General features: G+C 41.3%; 1 protein-coding gene across 13 annotated transcripts in view; it reads right to left on the reverse strand.

The window, feature by feature from the left end:
- LOC144602333 (serine/threonine-protein kinase BRSK2) overlaps positions 1-21,364 on the reverse strand; it is a 702,099-nt gene that overhangs the window by 156,877 nt on the left and 523,858 nt on the right. For all 13 annotated transcript variants that reach the window (XM_078415328.1, XM_078415336.1, XM_078415334.1 and 10 more), the window contains exon 6: positions 3,998-4,031. In XM_078415328.1, the coding sequence (XP_078271454.1) occupies positions 3,998-4,031 (34 nt within the window). The remainder of the gene's footprint in view (positions 1-3,997; positions 4,032-21,364) is intronic.

Genomic DNA, 21,364 nt, shown 5'->3' on the forward strand with positions numbered 1-21,364 from the left:
TTAGTAAACATGAAGAGTTTCACATAACCCTCCCCTGCACCCCCTCTCTTTCTTTTATTTTCTCTCTTTCTCCTGCTCCTGTCCCCACCCCAGTCATACTGCTACTTTCCCTTCCTCCTTCTGCTCACCTCCCAACCCTCCCATCCCCAAGTTCTCTATTTTCCTTCTAATCCTGCTGTTGCTCGTCCATGCTGAACCCAGTCTCCCATATCTTTTCCTTTGGTTTTACTTTTCCACTCCTCCTCTTCTTTCCTTATCTGACACCCTTTTGTCGCATTTTCACCTCTAACCTTTATCACTCTACCATTTTTACCATTCGCCAATCACCCCCCCCCCCATCCTTACTTATATCCACCTATCACTTACCAGGCTTTGCCCAACCCCTACTCTCTTTTCCAGCGTTCTCCCCATCAGTCTGATGAAGGGACCTGACCCCAACGCTGTCTGTTTATTCTCTCCATAGATGCTGCCTGACCCGCTGTGTTCCTCCGGCATATTGTTTTTTGCAGAAGTGGCACATGCTCAACTGGTTTTGCAACTGTTTAGTGAATGATCCACACAGATCTCTTAGATAATATTCGAGCATGAGTGGAAGTAATTTTGTAAACCCTCATTTTAACGGAACCCCTTATAACGAATGGAGCTGCCAACACTACCCCTGGCTTGCAAGGTGCACCAGTGCAACATTTTTCACTCACCGCACATGTTATAAGGTCATAAGTAATAGGAGCAGAATTAGGCCATTCGGCGTATCAAGTCTACTCTGCCATTCAATCATGGCTGATCTCTTCCTCCTAACCCCATTCTCCTGCCTTCTCTCCAGAAGCCGTAACACCCGTACTAATCAAAAATCTATCTATCTTCAGCCCACTTTTAGAACTAATTTATTTCAACTAGAATATTTTAGGACTTTGCAATGCTACCAGTAATTTTGAATTCCAATGTTTTTTGATACTTCATACCCTTATTTGATACACTGTATGACCCTGAAGGAGTACTGCTTTATCTAGTTGCTCCAAATCTGAGGTCTGTATTCAAGGAAATAAATTGAGAATAAATCTGTTACGTGACAATGGGACAAAGTATATTCTGTAAACAACTGTGATGATACTAATTATCTGCTTTCTTTTTGTGAATAGGAATGCCTATGTACCATGTATTTATAACATTTTTTAATAGGCCTAATCTTATTCTTCATGTTTGCAGCTTCTTCTGAAGTAACCAGAATTATCTAGGTCATGAAAGTCCCCCGGCTCATCATCAACGCAATTTTGGAATCTGCCTCCTCTCTGTTTATCTTTTTGGATTACTCATTGCATCAGGTTCTTCTTTTGCTCCCCTTTTCTTTTTCTCGTTTGTTTCTTCTTTCCCAATTATCCCCAGTACTGGTTGTGCTGCTATTTCTTCCAACAAATGTAGGGAAGGATCACAGTATCTTTACAGCACAGCAGGAGGCTGTTCAGCCAAATGAGTCTGCGCTGGCTCTGTAGAGAAACCTGTTCAGTCCTATTCCTTGCAGCCCTGCAAATTATCGTTTCTCAAATCCCCTCTGGCCACCTTAATTGTTTCCACCACAACAAGCAACAAGTCTTCACCACTCCCTATGCAATTTTCCCCTCACATTCCCACATTTGCTCATCACTTTTCATCTGTATACTTACATATTCATTGAACCATCTGCTTTTGAGCACACTTTCTTTCCTTTCAACCCATCTAAACCAACAATGATTTTTTGGTGCTTTCTTGGACATTCCTTGCAGCTGAGATCCTTCATTTCTGGAATCATTTCATTAAATCTGTTCAGCATCTTCTCTGAGAGGTTTATATTCGTCATGAAATGTGGTAGGGTCATTTGAATTAAATAATTCAGCTATGGTTCAAAGTACAAAAGACATGAAAGTTTGTCAAACACTATTTGTAGTGTTTGACAAACTTTCATGTCTTTTGTACTTGATGCCTTTATTTATGAATCAGGAGGCCCCATATGCATTACTAACTGCACTCTAAAAATGCCTGTCTCTTTCAAAGACTTGGGTACGCCAAAACCCAGGTCCCACTGTTCATGTGCATCCTTTAAAACTGTTTTATTTAGTCTACATTGTTTAGTTTAGTTTAGTTTAGTTTAGTTTAGTTTAGTTTAGAGATACAGCGTGGAAACAGGCCCTTCAGCCCACCGAACAATAAGGAGAACAAGGGAGGCACCCACAGTGCTGCTCTTGTTCTCCTTATTGTTCTCCTTGTTCTTTCTGCCAAAGAGCATTATTTCACTCTTCCTTGAATTAAATGTCAATTGCCACTCAATAGCCAGCCTCTCTGCATTCTTTAGTAGTCTACTACTAATGTTTAGTTTAATTTCGTTTAGAGATAAAGCGCGGAAACAGGCCCTTCGGCACATCAGGACTACGCCGACCAACGATCCCCACACTAACACTATCCTACACGCACTAGGGACAATTTACATTTATTATAGCAAGCCAATTAACCAACAAACCTGTACGTCTTTGGAGTGTGGGAGGAAACCGAAGGTCTCGGAGAAAACCCACGCGGTCACGGGGAGAACGTACAAACTCTGTACAGACAGCACCCATAGTCAGGATCGAACTCGGGTCTCCGGCGCTGCAAGCGCTGTAAGGCAGCAGTTCTACCGCTGCGCCAATGTCTTCACTGTTTACCATATCTCCAAACTAGATTTCCTCTGCCAATTTTGAAATTTAATCCTGTATGCCTACATTCACCTCATTGGTACGGATCAAACTAAACAGCACCTCACTGCTTGAGTAGCTTACAACCCAATTCTATGAACATTGAATTCTCCAATTTTAAGTAACACCCTGCAGTCATTTCTCCACTGTTCTATCCCACTTTCTCTCCCCCACCCCTCTCGTGTATCCTTCCACTTATATTCTCCCTTTTGCTTTACATTTCACTCCTCTTCTTCTCTCCTTTTCTGACAGTCTTTTGGCTCCTTTTAAAATTATAAACTATTCAACAGTTAGTAAATATACTTGTGATTTTCAGAGGTTGCAAACAAATCTCAATCTGCAAACTCAAGTGTCTGCAGTGTTCTCCAAATCAAGATGACCTTCACTCTCAAAATCCTTGCCTCTGGTCCACAGAAGGATGCATCTGCTGATAAATGGCATATATGACACTTTGTTGCTCACTGCTGCTTTTGAGTCATTGTGATTTTATACTCACATCTGGACAAGACATTTGGCTGCACTGCAGTGCTTCCAAAATACAGGCATTCTTGGAGGGCCCTGCAGATACCTCCCTGGCAACTTCTGCCATAAGAACACTTTGCATAAAGAAGCCATCTCCATGAATCATTCTTCTAAAACCTGAGCTAGTTCCGCTGCCTCCCTGGGAAGACTTTTCCTCCCATCGTGGTAGCCCACACTCATTATTAGCCAATGTTCCCAGTGGCCATTGGAGTGCTGACAGTATTGTAATGTAACTTTAAGGACTCCGTCCTGAGGTCAGAAATGTTTCTAATGTAGGAGATTTTAACCGAAACACCAAGTGTTTCTGAAACAATGCAGCACTACCAGCACTGTCATTACAAATTTGAGGTTCTGTAAGTACAGTGTAAAGGAGATTATTATTCCTTTCTGAAAGCTGGAAAAGAGCACCAATTAATTTCTAGGCCTGTGAGAAATTATCTCAAATTTGCAAAAAGTGAATATTAGCTAAAGCTGCTAGATATTTCCTACTTCGGCCCAAAATATTTCCTGTACAAAATCAAATACAAAATGAATTATGTACAGGATCTGAAAGGCATTCATTATAGTAATAAATATGTTGTTCTTTAGCCCGCTTGTTTTCCCTATTTTGTGTCTCTTCAAACATGACTTATTTCTTTGCTCCATTAGACAAGATATTTATCAGGTAACAGAAGAAAACAATATTTGGTTGAACAGACTATTACTCTTCTCATGATGGTTTTATATTCATATTAAAAAAACAGCTACAAAGTTTTTCCTTGGTAGATACTTACCCTGATGACTTCAGGACAGGCGTAATGGGGTGAACTGAAAAAATAAGAGAAAGCAACACAGTCAGTATATTATACAGTCGAACTAAAGACTCCTTAATTTTTCACATTAGGTGTTGAGCACTTCTCACCGACAAGTAATACGTAGGTTTGAAGATTTATGGATTTATGTACTTAAATGGATGTGACAAAAACATGAAAAAATATTGGTTATACAATCTCTCACCACTAATGTTTAACTTACACATTAAACAGAATTTAATGCTGTATTATTTTAAGTCATGTAGAAAAGGGTGCCTGAAACTATTCCTAACACCCACTGGTGTTTTGTGTTGAGAATGCAACAATCGTCCTTCATATTCTTTCCCCAACTCATTTCTTGTACAAGTGGGTAGTGCAGTCTTTTGGTTGAGTTTCTGATAATAGTTCGTCTCTCTCTCTCTATGGCCTTTCCTTGTGAAGTATTTTACTGATTTGTATTACATTCTATTTTTGGATACACTCCAACATTGGGAGCAAGAAATTTTACAAAGAAGGCTTGTTGCGTGATAGCAGTTTTTCTCGCAACAACATAATTTGGTCACTTGAGTTACCTCACAAATGGAAATGTCCAAAAAGGTAGCAACAAGTCAATGGCGGCATGAAGCACTAAAGCCAGTACATTTACAGTAAAAACTGCCCACTAATGGATTGGCTTGCCCACCTCATTTTACAAAAGTGGTGATGGATGTAAAGTGTTCCCTCAGTGCAAAAGAAATAACTAATGCATTTTGCAGTACAGAGGCCTGGAGTTAATTGCAGAGCAAGCAGATGGTCAGTTAAGTACTAATTACAAATTACCTTCCCAATATACACTTAACAGCATATAATTGCTATTGAAAATCATTATGATCCCAACAATTGAATGTGTATTTAACTGTGCATTATTACTTTAAATCAGTAAGTTAACCATCCATTAAAACTGGTGCATATATGGCATATTTTAACAGATACTAATTCCGAGTTCTCTTTACATTGCTAACATCAGATGAATATTTTTTTTAAGTAAATCACACATGAAACACAAATTATTCTGTAAATCTTGTCTTTGTACACTAAAATTAATGATCTGAAGATATAATAAATTCATTTTCATATTCATTACTACCAGATGGTGAGACACTAAACATCAACATTTTTCATGCCACTTATTGGCTCGGACTTTGCAGTCAGCAGTAAGCTGCTCACACTGCTGATCCCTGGGCTAAATTAGAACTACTTATTCACATGGAAAGAAGATTCACTTCACTGCAATCGGGCCTGCCATGTATAAATCTCATTGTGTTTAGTGAGGGGCTGGTGCTCATCCTTTTACAACTTTTACAATCTTTTACAACTGATGGAACACACCCCTGAGGTTAGTTGACTGTCAACGATGTTGAAAAATAAGATGCTTCTGATGCACAAAAGTTGGGACATCATGATGTAGCTGTACAACTCGTTGGTGAGACCACATTTGAAGTACTATCTGCAGTTCTGGTTGCCCAGTTGTAGGAATTATGTCATTCAGTTGGAAAGAGTGCAGAAGAGATGCCAGCTGGACTTGTGGGCTTGAGTTATAGGTAAAGGCTAGATCTATTTTTCTTTGGAGCGTAGGAGGCTAAGGGGTGACCTTATTGAGGTGTACAAGACCCATGAGGCCCTGAATAAAGTTTACAGATAAAACCACAAGGCACAGTCTTAAAGTTAGAGGGAAGAGATTTAAGAGGAAGCTCAGGGCAACTTTTTCATCCAGAGGATGTAGTCCATGTCTGAAATGAGTTGCCAGAGGAAGTTATTGAAGTAGATACAATTACAACTTTTAAAAGTCATTTTGATAAATATATGGATAGGAAAGACTATGGTCTAAATGCAGGCAAAACTGGCATTAACCCAATAAGTCAACATGGTCAAAATCGGCCAAAGGACCCGTTTCTATGCTGTGTAGCTCTATGTTTCAATAACTTTGTTTATTCATTTATGCTTATTTGTTAGTGTTTTGGATTACCGAGGGTCTTTGATCGTACCAGGCCACTCCAAGGTTGAGACTCTGGAATTTGCACCTTAAACCCTCTTTTGTCTTAATTATGCAGGTTCCAAATTTCCATGACTGAACAAACTAGAGCCCGGAAAAAAGCAGGGAAATTTCCTAGGTTTTTCTTCCACAGTTCTGAATAACCTAAACTTCATGATGAACATAGATTTAACTTTGGTCAGTGACATACTACTGGGGTATCGGCTAAAACCCAAATCTGGAATCCACGTATGCTATTTGGAACCGGTAAAGTTCTGGGGTATAGGGTAAGTAGAAAATACTGAGCTAATCAATAGTGCTGGCTGCTGCTCCGCTCTCTGTTTCCTATTTATTTTCTTATGCCCTCTTTCACAGGGTGAGTCCATGCCACACCATTGTGCAGTCAATGGCATTGGGTTGGACATTTCCTCATGCCTAGATCTTGGCCAGGATGGCACAAATGAACACCTGGCCACTATCTCCAAAATCATCACCAATGTCCAGTGATCATCTCTCTAGTCTCCAGTCTTATAATTCCGCAAACCCACATTGGCCCTTTCTATTTTCTCCCCAAAATCCATACCTGGACAGGCCCATTGTCTCTGCCTGCTCCTCCCCCACCAAACCCATCTCCAAATACCTCAATTCTATCTTGTCTCTCATTGTTCAGTCCCTTCCAACCTACATCTGAGACAACTCACAAGCTCTTTACCACTTTAATAAGTTCCAATTCCTGGGCCCCTATCGCCTCGTCTTTACCATGGACGTCCAGTCCATTAACAGCTCCATCCCCATCAGGAGGGCCTGAGGACCCTCTGGTTCTTCCTTGAACAGATATCCAATCATTTACGCTCAACTAACACTCACATTTAGAATAGAAAAGAATAGAATATCTTTACTTGTCATTCAAAACAAGTTTGAACGAAATTTAGTTACCATGCAGTCACAACACCAAAAAAGCAACAAAAACACACAACTACATAATTCAACACAAACATCCATCACAGTGACTCTCCTCCAGGTACCTCCACACTGTGATGGAAGGTAAAAAAAAGTCTTATCTCCTTCTTGCCGAAGCCTCCGAAGTCAGACAGCTTCGCCATGGGAAGTAAGTCTGGAGGCCACCAGCTCCCTGTTGCTAGGCCGCAGCACGAACAGAGATGCGACGCGGACAAAGGTCGCATCCCCGTTGAAGAAGGATTTTTAAAAAACGTTTCCCCCATCCCCCCCCCCCCCCCACACATAATACACAACTAAAAGTAAACTATAACATACATCTAACATTAAGAACAAGACAAGAAAAAAAAAGACAAACGGACCGCAGGCGAGCCGCAGCTGCTAGGGCAGCCCCGCCACATCCGGGTCCTCCCATAACAACTCCTCTTTTAACTCCTCATACTTTCTTCAAGTTGAAACTGTAGCCATGGGCACTAACGTGGACCCCAGATGTGCCTATTAGTTAGTTAGTTACATTGAACACTCCTCGTTCCAAATGTACCCCGGCACCATTCCCCAACTTTTTCTCCGTAGAGAGGACCTATTGGAGGGTTTGTTTACACACTAAGGTGACATGGGTAGAGCTCAAAAATAAGAAAGGTGCAATCACTCTAATTGGATTGTTCCGTAGGTCCCACCAACAACCAGCAGGAGATAGAGAAACAGATGCGTAGATAGATTACTGAAAGATGCAAAAGCAACAGGGTTGTCGTAGTTGGTGACTTTAACTTCTGCAATATTGACTGGGGCTTACTTATTGCAAAAGGCTAAGTTGGGGCAGAATTTGAGTTTAGTTTGTCTCCCTCGTTCCTTTGTTTAAAAAAAGAATTGGAGAGAATCCAAGGAATTACAGGCCAATGTGCCTCACATCAAGTGGTCCAGACCTCCCAACATTTGATTTTACAAATTCATAAATTTGATGTCCAATATGGCGCATAATGCAACTTTTCAGCAAAAAAAATGTATGCACACCAAATGCACATATGCGTTGCGCTACATTCATGTGTGAAAAATGACTATTATTTCCAACAGTCTGTAGTTCTTGGACTACATGTACAATGTCAGGCCTATCATGAGTATATTCTGTTATTTATAGATAGGTTATGGAACAGAGATACCTTTTGCAACACAAATAAAAAATTGTTTTGTTTTGCTTTTTCTATTTTGCTTTTCCCTTACACATCCCAATTCTCTTGGTATTGAATAAAAGAACAATGGTCATAAAATGTATGACTAAGTTATGAAGAAAGAATTGATATATGCCATTCGACTAAGCATACGGAAGTACTTGTTGAAGTAAATTCGCACATTAATTGATAATCAGCCCAAAAAGGTGGTAATTGGTTTTTCTGCTGTGTTTTATATTTTAACACCGCTTTAATGAATTAATATAGTTATATAATTTTGCACTTAAATTTAATATTTACTCATTGCAGTTCCACCACTGATTTTCTGGCACTCTTGGTTCCAGAGCTTTGCTGGTTTATCCAGCCAGCCAAGGAAGTTGACTATGGGGATAGATGTGCTGGCTCCAGCTGGGCTGGAGTTCCAGAGCCCCGGCCGCAGTTTGCAAATTCAACCCACCGATCAGCCTTGGAAGTCCCGATGAGGTCGAGATTGGCTGTCTTGCCCAGCCTGGGTGCCGCATTTTCGGGGAGACTTCCAGGGCGTGGGGGATTTCTCGCCGAACCCATAGCGACCTCTAGTGGCCGAATTGACAAATTGCAATTATCGACTGTTTTGCGGAAAAATGTGAGGCGAAATCGGAATGGCGGAAATGAAATAAGAAAGCGGAAACTTTCCGCCAAATTTGGAAGGGTTGGGAGGGGTAGTGGTAGGAGCTATTGGAGAAGATTCTTCAGGATACGATTTACTCCAATTTGGAAGAGAATGGATTAATTAGGGACAGCCAGGTTTTGATTGTGGCTTACCAACTTGATTGGATTTTTTGAGGAGGCGATAAAAGTGATCAATGAGGGTAGGGCAGTGGATGTTGTCTACATGGATTTAAGTAAGGCATTTGATAAAGACCCCATGATAGGCTGATCTAGAAGATTAATGGTGACTTGGCCAGAACTGGCATACAATAGACAATAGACAATAGACAATAGGTGCAGGAGTAGGCCATTCAGCCCTTCGAGCCAGCACCGCCATTCAATGCGATCATGGCTGATCACTATCAATCAGTACCCCGTTCCTGCCTTCTCCCCATACCCCCTCACTCCGCTATCCTTAAGAGCTCTATCCAGCTCTCTCTTGAAAGCATCCAACGAACTGGCCTCCACTGCCTTCTGAGGCAGAGAATTCCACACCTTCACCACCCTCTGACTGAAAAAGTTCTTCCTCATCTCCGTTCTAAATGGCCTACCCCTTATTCTCAAACTGTGGCCCCTTGTTCTGGACTCCCCCAACATTGGGAACATGTTATCTGCCTCTAATGTGTCCAATCCCCTAATTATCTTATATGTTTCAATAAGATCCCCCCTCATCCTTCTAAATTCCAGTGTATACAAGCCCAATCGCTCCAGCCTTTCAACATACGACAGTCCCGCCATTCCGGGAATTAATCTAGTGAACCTACGCTGCACGCCCTCCATAGCAAGAATATCCTTCCTCAAATTTGGAGACCAAAACTGCACACAGTACTCCAGGTGCGGTCTCACCAGGGCCCGGTACAACTGTAGAAGGACCTCTTTGCTCCTATACTCAACTCCTCTTGTTACGAAGGCCAACATTCCATTGGCTTTCTTCACTGCCTGCTGAACCTGCATGCTTCCTTTCATTGACTGATGCACTAGGACACCCAGATCTCGTTGAACTCCCCCTCCTCCTAACTTGACACCATTCAGATAATAATCTGCCTTTCTATTCTTACTTCCAAAGTGAATAACCTCACACTTATCTACATTAAACTGCATCTGCCATGTATCCGCCCACTCACACAACCTGTCCAGGTCACCCTGCAGCCTTATTGCATCTTCCTCACAATTCACACTACCCCCCAACTTAGTATCATCTGCAAATTTGCTAATGGTACTTTTAATCCCTTCGTCTAAGTCATTAATGTATATCGTAAATAGCTGGGGTCCCAGCACCGAACCTTGCGGTACCCCACTGGTCACTGCCTGCCATTCCGAAAGGGACCCATTTATCCCCACTCTTTGCTTTCTGTCTGTTAACCAATTTTCTATCCATGTCAGTACCCTACCCCCAATACCATGTGCCCTAATTTTGCCCACTAATCTCCTATGTGGGACCTTGTCGCCTATGTGGGACCATACTTAGAGAAGACAGTGGATTGTGGAGGAAAGGCTTTACTCAAGCCGTATATTTTCCACTAACATTTGACTTCCCAAAGAGCAATACCCCCATTGCTAGGATGAAACTCCATCTGCCATTTCTGTAACTGATCTACATTTATATGTCCATACATACACACACTGTGAGGAAGGCATTATGTTCGGTACAGACATTTTGGGCTGAAGGACTGTTCCTGTTCTGTATTTTTCTATGTTCTACATTCTCTGTACCTCTTTGGGGAAGCTTTCAGTACATACTTGAATCTTTCACTCTGTCTCCCTAGAAATGTTGTCCTTCAACAGAGCCTAGAACAGTGTGTTTACATTGGGAGTCTGGTGTGGGGCATGTAAATGATGTCTCAGTCAAACATTACAGATTAAGAATAACTAGAGCCTCACTGGTGGGGTCGTCGGCCTGGAGGAGCTCACAAATATTCAGTGACTGCCAGTGAATTTGAAGGAGTTTGTGGGAACTGTGATGGCAGTGTTTTTTCAGTGTCTTGAGATGTTTACTGTGACAATACGTTGCAGAAGCATACTATTGCGCTGGGGTGGGGGAAATTGCTGCCATCCAGTAGACCATGTGCCTGGTTTGCAGTCTTGATCTTCAATGATCTTTTCCCTCAGCCGATTAAAGGCTGTATTAGCTCACTGAAGTTAAAAAAAAATCAAACTAATGTTGTACCTCCAAATGTTATTGCAACCCCAAACTGGGTGTAGTGTTGCCTTCAAATTGAACATGATTTGAGCTGGATGCAGATACTGTGTGCTAGAAATTGAATTATTCCATGTCATACACTAACGGCTTTGACCTTTATGGCTTAAAAATTTATGCATACAAAATCATTACTTCAAAATTAATAAAATGTCACCAATTAACTATAACTGTCAAAACTAAGCGAAGCAAAGCAAGCAAGTTCGAGGCAGTTCTTTTCTGTCAGGTTTACTTCATAATTAGGTGGCTGGAAGTACTGCTAAGAGACTTACATCTACTTATGCACTTCATTTCCACACAAGTGCCTAGTCTCCATCCTCTGTCAGCAATTAGAAACTGATGAGTAAAAACTCTACTGCCATGGCTGAGTGCAGCGCCAAGTTCAAATGGGAGGCAGCCTACCACTGACTGTTTATGTTTCCACTATTTAATGAAGAACTCCCTTCAACAGACCAGCAGGTGGAAACTTGTCCTTGTACTCTGCTTCTGCAGTTCCTTTCCATAAAAGACAATGGAACAGCGTTTGGGGAAACGAATAGCTGCAAATAACCCAAATCAAATTTGTATCCAAGTACTCCAGAAGAACAGCTGTAACTTTTTGCTAGAGCTATTCCACATTAAAATTGATTATCTGAATATTCATTATCAATGACTGATGAGAATATTCATTTTTTAATTCAATAATCATTCATTGTGATAAATAGCTCCATATAGAGAGCAATTAATGCAGCTACCTCTTTTCAGAAAATTGGCAGAAAAAAGATGTTCAAATAAATTAAAATATTCAGACATTTATCATACTATTAAATGTTCATTTAATTGCTAACCCTCCAAAGAATTGTATTGTAATTTTATTGGAGCTCAATATTGTTATATCACTGGAATCAAATTCTTCATCCTTTCACTGGGGCAAAAGAGGATGCATTTATCAGTCAACAATATTTTTCTAGATCCCATTAATCTAAATGTGAATCTCACAAGTGTTGTCCCAAAAATATTAATATTTTTAAAATTTATTTGCCGACAACTGTACATTATCGTTGCTCTGTTTGTTTCCTCTTTGTCCTTGACGTAAGTAACGTCTTAAGTTTGTGCGCGAAGAGCAAATTGTTTATGAGAATTCTGATTTTCTTTTTCCGTTAGTTTGGTAACATAACAATGTGGAGTCAAACTTTGAGGAAAAATGGGATAATCAAGTTCTATTTGGCAGGTTATTTTGAACTAGTCCAATATTTTGTCTGTGTTGATTTGATTTTTTGGATGCACATATCACAATAGGACATTGCATTTAAATTGCAATTGTCGTCAAGCAAAAACATCCCATGCACTTCAAGCTTTAACCAAATCTGAGCAGGAAGAGGAGTGGAACTAGTGATGAAGGCTAAAAGGCTGCTCAGTCATTGGAGGTGTGACATTCCGACCAATACCACTGAGGACAATTGGTGAATGTGCATGTTAATGGTGTAATTGAAACCAGGAATTACATTGTGGCCATCTCATCTATCAATATTCTGTATCATTAAAAGCATTGCCCTGCTATTTAATGAAGTATATCTGGGGATTTAATATTCTGTCATTAGTGCATTCAGAGAGCTGTCCCTCGACACTGTATGAAAAGTAGCATGATTTCCTCTTATTGGGTTCTGTCCTCAGAAACTTCTAGACCATCCATATGAATTACTATGTCCCAGCAAAGGTGTTTGGATATTCAGAGGTATCTTGGCAGGTACAATGTAAATATGTAATTCTGTGGTTAACTGACCATACTCAAAATGTTAAACTAAGTAGATAATTATAGCCATTGAAATTGTAAATAATCGTTTATTGTTGTCTTTGTGTTAAAATAAAAAAACTCAATGGACTTTGCGTTTTGAGATTCTACCAAAAGGAAGAATGCATGCTTCCCCTGAATAAAGACTTTTGTAATAACTAGTTTCAGCCTCCGAGTAGCTTACTTCACATGTCACAACAGTAAAAATATAACAAGAAGATATTTCACCTTCTGGAAAATATTGCCACCTTTGGTAACATTGACCATAATGAGTCAAATATGAATCCCAATTTGGAGTTACAAGAGACTGTAGTGGCTGGATTCTGCAGCAAATGGATGAAGGGGCTCAACCCAAAAGATGGACTGCCCATTTCCCTCCACAGATGTTGGCTAGCCTACTGAGTTCCTTCAGCAATGGAATTTCGAAATCCCAATTTGTTAATACATTAATCCCAATATTTTAATTCTCCCCCCGCGCCTCAGCTCCCCCCAGATTCTTCCACTCACCTACATGTGAGAGACAATTTACATTGGCCAACTACCATATACCAAGCTGCACATCTTTGGGATGAGGGAGGAAAATAAAGCTCCTGGAAGCAACATGCAACATCATCGGAGGAGATAGGAATGTAGAAACCACTACTCTAAATCAGAATTTCAGATGACGGGTCCCAACCTGGACCATCGACTGCGCATTTGCTGCCTGATTCAATGAGTTCCTCCAGCAGATTGTTTGCTGCCGAAATGTCTCCACTACCTGAAGTGACACTTAGCATAAACAAAGATGGGTGCAGCTGTTGCAGCCCTGGATGACACAGAGGGAATTCCTCAGAGTAGAATCTTGGGGGCATTTTCATTTTTTCTTTAATGATCTTCCTTAAAGTCATAAAGTTAGAATTGGGCACATTTCTAGTTTAGGAACAGTATCAAATATTTGACATCCGCGATGTCCTCTTTCTTTAGAAAGCATGGTTTCCCCCCTGGTGTAGACATCCAAGGTATCCTCTTGCTTTAGTAAATGTGGTAAATTTAGTAAATGAACAGCACGTCATATCCCTCTTGAGTAGCTAACAGCCTAACGGGGGTATGAACATTGAATTCTTCAATTTTAAGTAACAAACAACCCCCCATTCCTCTCCCTCTCCCCCCCGGTGCCCTACCTAGACTTGCATCAATTTCTCCCCTACCCTCTTCTACCTATATTCCTTCCTCTGACTTCACAATTCACACCTTTTCTATCCTTATCTCCAACCTTTTGTCTATTTATCTCCAGCCTTTGTCTATCCAACTGTCAATAAAAACAATCCCCTCACCTGTATCCACCAATCACTTGCCAGGCTTTGCCCTGTCCCCAACAGTCAACCTGAAGAAAGCTCCCGACTCGAAACATCAAATATCCATGCCCTCTAGAGATGCTGCCTGACCCACTGCAATACTCCAGTACTTTGTGTCTTTCTTTGTAAATCAGCATCTCCAAGATTTTCCTCACCTCAGAAGAGGTCAGCATGAATGAAACCCTCTGCACCATTGGAGAAGATTGCAGCTCTGGAGGTAGCTCGTGAGCTAGACAGCAGCTTATCGGTGACCTTCAGACACTGCTGCCTGTTGCTTTTTAGGAGGTTCGGGGCTTGTTGGGAATCATTCCGAGGTCAGAGTAATGGCCGCAGCTGGAGTCACCTTGCAGGAGCTGTAGTTTTACATGACAGCAGCACAGCCAGCATTGGGCTCAACCCTCAGAACTCCACACACGTGGCCAAAGGGAGAAAAGCTAAACATTGCAGGGATGTAGCTCATAATAAGTCCTTTTAAGCACCAATCTGACCTGCAAGACAGATTAGTCTGAAAGTTCAGTCCTGGGAACCATTTGCAAACACAGGACTAACCAAATACAGTGCCCTCCATAATGTTTGGAACAAAGACCCATCATTTATTTATTTGCCTCTGTACTCCACAATTTGACATTTGTAATAGAAAAAAATCACAGGTGTTGAAAGTGCACATTGTTAGAATAAAGGCCATTTTTATACATTTTAGTTTCACCATGTAGAAATTACAGCAGTCCTGATACATAGTCCCAGCATTTCAGGGCACCATTATGTTTGGGACACAGCAATGTCCTGTAAATGAAAGTAGTCGTGTTTAGTATTTTGTTGTATATCCTTTGCATGCAATGACTCCTTGAAGTCTGTGATTCAAGGACATTGCCAGATACTGGGTGTCTTCTCTGATCTTGCTCTGCCAGGCCTGTATTTCAGGCGTCTTGAGCTTATGCTTGTTTTGGGGCCTAGTCCCCTTCAGTTTTCTCTTCAGCATATAAAAGACATGCTCAATTGGGTTCAGATTGTGTGATTGACTTGGCCACTCAAATATTGACCATTTTTTAGCTTTGAAAATCTCCTTTGTTGCTTTAGCAGTATGTTTGGGATAAGTGTCTTGCTGTGGAATGAATCGCCGGCCATTGAGTTTTGAGGCACTTGTTTGAACTTAAGCAGATAGGATGTGTCTATACACATCATAATTCATTATGCTACTACCATCAGCAATTGTATCATCAATGAAGATAAGTGAGCCAGTTCCTTCAGCAGCCATACATGCCCAGGCCATAACACCCCCACCACCGTGTTTCACAGATGAGGTGGTATGCTTTGGATCTTAGGCAGTTCCTTCTCTCCTCCATATTTTGCTCTTGCCATCACTTTGATATAAGTTAATCTTCGTCATCTGTCCACAAGACCTTTTTCCAGAACTGTGGTTGCTCTTTTAAGTACTTTTTGGCAAACTGTACCCCGGCCATCCCATTTTGTGGCTAACCAGTGATTTGCATCTTGCAGCGTAGCCTCTATATTTCTGTTCATGAAGTCTTCTGCGGATGGTGGTCTTTGACAAATCCACACCTGACTCCTGAAGAGTGTTTCTGATCTTCGGACAGGTGTTTGGGGATTTTTTTTATTATAGAGAGAATTCTGTCATCAGCTGTGGAGGTCTTCCTTGGCCTGCCAGTCCCTTTGCGGGTAGTAAGCTCACCAGTACTCTCTTTCTTCTTAATGATGTTCCAAACAGTTAATTTTGGTAAGCCTAAGGTTTGGTTGACGTCTCTAACAGTTTTATTCCTGTTTCTCAGTCTCATAATGGCTTATTTGACTTTCATTGGCACAACTTTGGTTCTCATGTTGATAAGCAGCAATAAAAGTTTCCAAAGGTGATGGAAAGACTGGAGGAAAGATTAGGTGCTGAGAGCTCTCTTATACCTGTATTAAGGAGGCAATTAAACACACCTGAGCAATTACAAGCACCCGTGAAGCCATGTGTCCCAAATATTATGGTGCCTTGAAATGGGGGGACTATGTATAAACACTGCTGTAATTTTTACATGGTGAAACCAAAATGTATAAAAATGGCCTTTATTAAAATCTGACAATGTGCACTTTGACCACATGTGATTTTTTCTATTACAAATCTCAAATGGTCGAGTACAGAGGCAATGAGTGCTTATCTGTACGGAGTTTGTATGTTCTCCCCGTGACCTGCGTGGGTTGTCTCTAAGATCTTCGGTTTCCTCCCACACTCCAAAGACGTACATGTTTGTAGGTTAATTGGTTTGGCCAAAGGGCCTGTTTCCGCGCTGTATCTCTAAACTAAACTAGTCACAAGAACACGAGTAAATAGGAGCAGGGGTAGGACAACTGGCCCTTCAAGCGTGTCATGTGATTCACTGTCTCAACACCTCTTCTGTGGCCAGTTTCCTATAGCCCTGAAATCCACAATCTTTCAAAAAATGATCTACCTTCTCTTTAAATACAATAAGAGATTGCAATGCTATGTTCTTGCCAACAAGTGCAGCCTTATTTTTTTGCGAAACCAGCTGCACAATAAAATAGCATCTCCATAGATGCTGCCTTCCTGGCTGAGTTTTTCCAGCATTTTGTGTTCTGCTGAATCTGCAATTAGAGTCATAGAGTCATACAGCACGGAAACAGGCCCTTCGACCCAGCTTGCCCATGCCGACCAAGGTGCCCCATCGACACTAGTCCCAATTGCCCGTGCTTGGCCTATATCCCGCTAAACATTTCCTGTCCATTAACCTGTCCAAATGCCTTTTAAATGTTGTTATAGTTTCTGCCTCAACTGCCTCCTCCAGCAGCTCATTCCATATACCCACCACCCTCTGTGTGAAAACTTGCCCCTCAGATTCCGATTAAATCTTTCTTCTCTTACATTAAACCTATGTCCTCTGGTTCTTGATTTCCCTACTCTGGGTAAAAGATTCATAAGGTCATAAGTGATAGGAGCAGAATTAGGCCATTTGGCCCATCATTATCAATCTACTTCGCCACTCAATCATGGCTGATCTATCTCTCCCTCCTAACCCCATTCTCCTGCCTACTCCCCATAACACCTGACACCCTTACCAATCAAGAATCTATCTATCTCTGCCTTAAAAATATCCATTGACTTGGCCTTCACAGCCTTCTATGGCAAAGAATTCCACATGATCTATGTGTCTACCCTTTCTTTATCCATCATGATCTTATATATCTCTATAAGATCTCCCCTCATTCTCCTAAGCTCCAAGGAATACAGTCCTAGCCTGCCCAACCTCTTCTTATAGCTCAGGCCCTCAAGTTCTGACAACATCCTCATAAATCTCCTGTAGCATCTGTACCCTGGAACATTAAAGTGCCAGACCTGGCCCTCTCTTAACCATGTTTCCGTGATGGCTACAATGTCCCAGTCGTACATACTTAAAGATCCCTTGGGTTTATCTGCTTTACCCGTCAGGGCTTACACATTAAAATAAGTGCAATTCAAACCAACAGTCCTTCCTAGCACCCAGGCATGCTCGTGCTTATTCTGTCAATTGAACTTTCTTTCATCACCATCTGTACTGACTTCCAGCCTCTCATCTGCCTTAGCCCTGGTTAGGATCCCCCCCGCCCCCGGCCTATCTGGTCCAAACCCAACTGTGCAGCACTAGCGAACCTGCCTTCCAGGATATTGGTTACTCTTCAGTTCTAGATGCAACCCATCCCTCTTGTACAAGTCACCTCTGCCCCAGAAGAGATCCCAATGGTCCAAAAATCTGAATCCTTGCCCGCTGCACCAAATCCTCAGCCACACATTCATCTGGCCTATCTTCCTGTTCCTACCCTCAATAACATGGCACTGAAAGTAATCCAGAGTAATCCACAATGGCACAGCGGTAAAGTTCCTGCTTTACAGCGCTTGCAGCGCCAGAGACCAGGGTTCAATCCTGACTATGGGTGCTGTCTGTACGGAGTTTGTACCTTCTCCCCGTGACCGCATGGGTTTTCTCTGAGATCTTCGGTTTCCTCCCACACTCCAAAGATGTACAGGTTTGTAGGTTAATTGGCTTGATGTATGTGTAGAATTGTCCCTAGTGTGTGTAGGATAGTGTTAATGTGCAGGGATCGCTGGTCGGTGTGGACTCGGTAGGCCGAAGAGCCTGTTTCATGCTGTATCTCTAAACTAAACAAAAATGAAAAATCACTACCCTGGAGGTCCTTCTTTTTAGCCTTGTACCTAATTCCCTGTAATCATTTTGCAGCGCCTTTTTCCGTATCCTACCAATGTCATTTTATGTCAACATGTACAATGATTTCCGGCTGTTCACGCTCCCTCCTTGAGAGTGTCATGCAGCCATTCAGAGACATCCTGAACCCTGGCATCGTGGAGGCAACACACCATCCTGGAGTCTCGACTACTGCTGCAGAATCTCCTGCCTGTATCCATAGTGGTAGTCACCTACCACTATGGCTCTGCCTGACATTACCCTCACTACTGTGCCTTGGTGCCAGGCTTGGTGCCACAGCCCTACCTGATACTGCTGCTCAACCCTGACATGTCATCCACCTGACAGCATCCAAAAGGGTGCACCTGCTTTGAAGGGGGACGACCACAGGAGTTAACTGCACTCCCTGTCCGTTTCCCTTCCTCGTTTTCACCCACCTCTTTCTTCCTTGACATTGGGAAAGACTGGAATTCACTGGAATTTAGAAGGATGAGAGGGGATCTGATAGAAACATATAAAATTCTTAAGGGATTGGACAGGCTAAATGCAAGAAAAATGTTCCCGATGTTGGGGGAGTCCAGAACCAGGGTCATAGTTTAAGAATATGGGGTATGCCATTTAGGACTGAGATGAGGAAAAAGGTTTTCAGCCAGAGTTGTGAATCTGTGGAATTCTCTGCCACAGAAGGAAGTGGAGGCCAATTCACTGGATGTTTTTAAGATAGAGTTGGATATAGCTCTTGGGACTAACAGAATCAAGGGATATGGGGAGAAAGCAGGAATGGTGTACTGATTTTGGATGATCAGCCATGATCATATTGAATGGCAGTGCTGGCTCGAAGGGCTGAATGGCTTACTCCTGCATTCATTTTCTATGTTTCTATGACAACCTTGCCACACATCTTACCCAAGAAGCTTGCATTCTCTCCGATGATCCTTGAGTCTACACAATAAAATCTATTGGCTCTGTGATTTAGATGTCAAACTGATTTATCATTTTGTTGTCACATTGAATGAATTCTCCTGAGAATGTTATCAGCACCCTGACAAGTGATCAGTTGATGTTCTGGTTATGTCCTCTGACACTGTTGGGAATAAATTGGTGGGCTTGGGTGTGCTGGCTTTCTGGTTATTATTTCTCTTGAACTATGTTTTATTCTCAATTTTTTTCCACTTAGTTGGTGCATGAGCAGGAGTGTCCCGGAGAGACATTCAGACATTTTATAGTACTCTATTATTTGAAGTGTCAGAATTTGACGGGCAATATTCAATTCCTTCATCTTTAAGAGATCAAAATTGATCAGAATGAATGCAACAACTTTCCACTTTCACTGCATGAAGGTGCCCTGACCCTCAACACCATTGTCTCTGAGAGCAGGAGGCACATATAGAGATGGCAGGAAGGAGGGTGCCTTGTATGCTAAATGGAAATGGAAAGTAAGGTGCCAATTTGGTAACTTCGGATTCACACATACATCACCAATAGCTGGAGAATTAATTCATTAATGAATTAATTCATTTCTCAGACTGCCATGGACTTCCCAACAATTCAAAAATGCTTGTATGCTTTATATAATGGAACAAACAAAGGGGTTGTGACCACTTAAGGACATAATGTGGCATCTGAAATCCTGCTCACATTGTCCCACTTTGGGCACTTAGCTTGTCATCCACCCTGTAGCAATCTTGCATGGGTAAGAAGATTAGCTATTATGATATAAAGAATATTATTTTATTAAAATGAAAACAAAATGTCTGCAAATAACATTATCAATGGGCAGTGTTCTAGCTATAAGAAAACATCACTGAAATAAAAAGCACTGCTTAAATCCCTGCCATCTGATCACTTCTTGATATAGCCTTGTAGCCTGAATAGTTTTGTACACGGCATGCACTCTTGTTAAATATAATACTATATTTTTATATTAAAGCTCATTTTTATATCACATTCAAAGCACTGTAGGGATGGATTCTCAATTTATTCAGATGGTGTAAACAACAGTGAGAAATATATAGAGTTTTAAAGAAAACATTTATTAATATCATATCATTGTTACCAATTGATGCTACATTGCAATGGTAAAATTGCATACTCTGCTTTGTGGTGATTATGTTCATTCTATTAATGCAATGAAATGGAAAGAAACTGAGATGGAGAAACCCTCCTCTTTCTGAATAATGTAATCATTATAGTGAAGCTGTAGCTTTGTGCTTTATAACTCTTTGAGCTAGGATTAATTTAGCACAGAATGATGAGACTACAGGCTCTCCTTAATCTGATGCCTGAATATGAAATTAATTTCCGGTGGGAAACTGCACAACACAAAATAATGTACAATTTAGCACTAATTTGCAGGAGGAAACATGCTGGGCTGACTCCTGAAAATGCTAAACTGCTATTGCCTCTTGGATTTGATTTAGTTTAATTTGGTTACACTGGACACGGTGATATCTGGTCATGTTGATATATAATACAAAGCAAAAATGTTGAAGTTACATTGAACTACTCACCACAATAGTTAAAAATAAGTTTATGAAAAGGCAACGCATACAGATACTTTGATTGAGGCATCCTGGCTGGGTATACATTGAATTGGCTCTTCTCAATAGCACCAAGAAGGGATTGATATTTTTGGATGAGGGAGGGAAATATTGAATGTGTGCCCTGCTCTAATTGCTTTGTAGTAAGTTCTTCTGAAATTTCCATATCTGAGTACTGGATGAAGGACAGATTGTAATGGTTTACAATATCTTCCTTGATTGAAAATCCCAATGTCACTCACAGTACAGATACACACATGGAGAAATATCACTTGGAAAAGAATAGAATACTTTATTGTCACAGTGAAATTCTTTGCTTGCGTACGTTGCCAGGTATGCAAGTAGCCGCCCATAAAGGGCGCTTACAAAGTTACAAATTCCCCCAACCCCTGCGCCAGTTCCCCCTTTATTCTTCCCCTCTCTCCCCTCACTCACGGTGGTTCCTCCACGCTGGGTCCTCCATTGTCCATTGTTCAATCTTTGACTG

This window comes from Rhinoraja longicauda, chromosome 18 (assembly GCF_053455715.1).
Source record: "Rhinoraja longicauda isolate Sanriku21f chromosome 18, sRhiLon1.1, whole genome shotgun sequence".
NCBI lineage: Eukaryota > Metazoa > Chordata > Chondrichthyes > Rajiformes > Arhynchobatidae > Rhinoraja > Rhinoraja longicauda.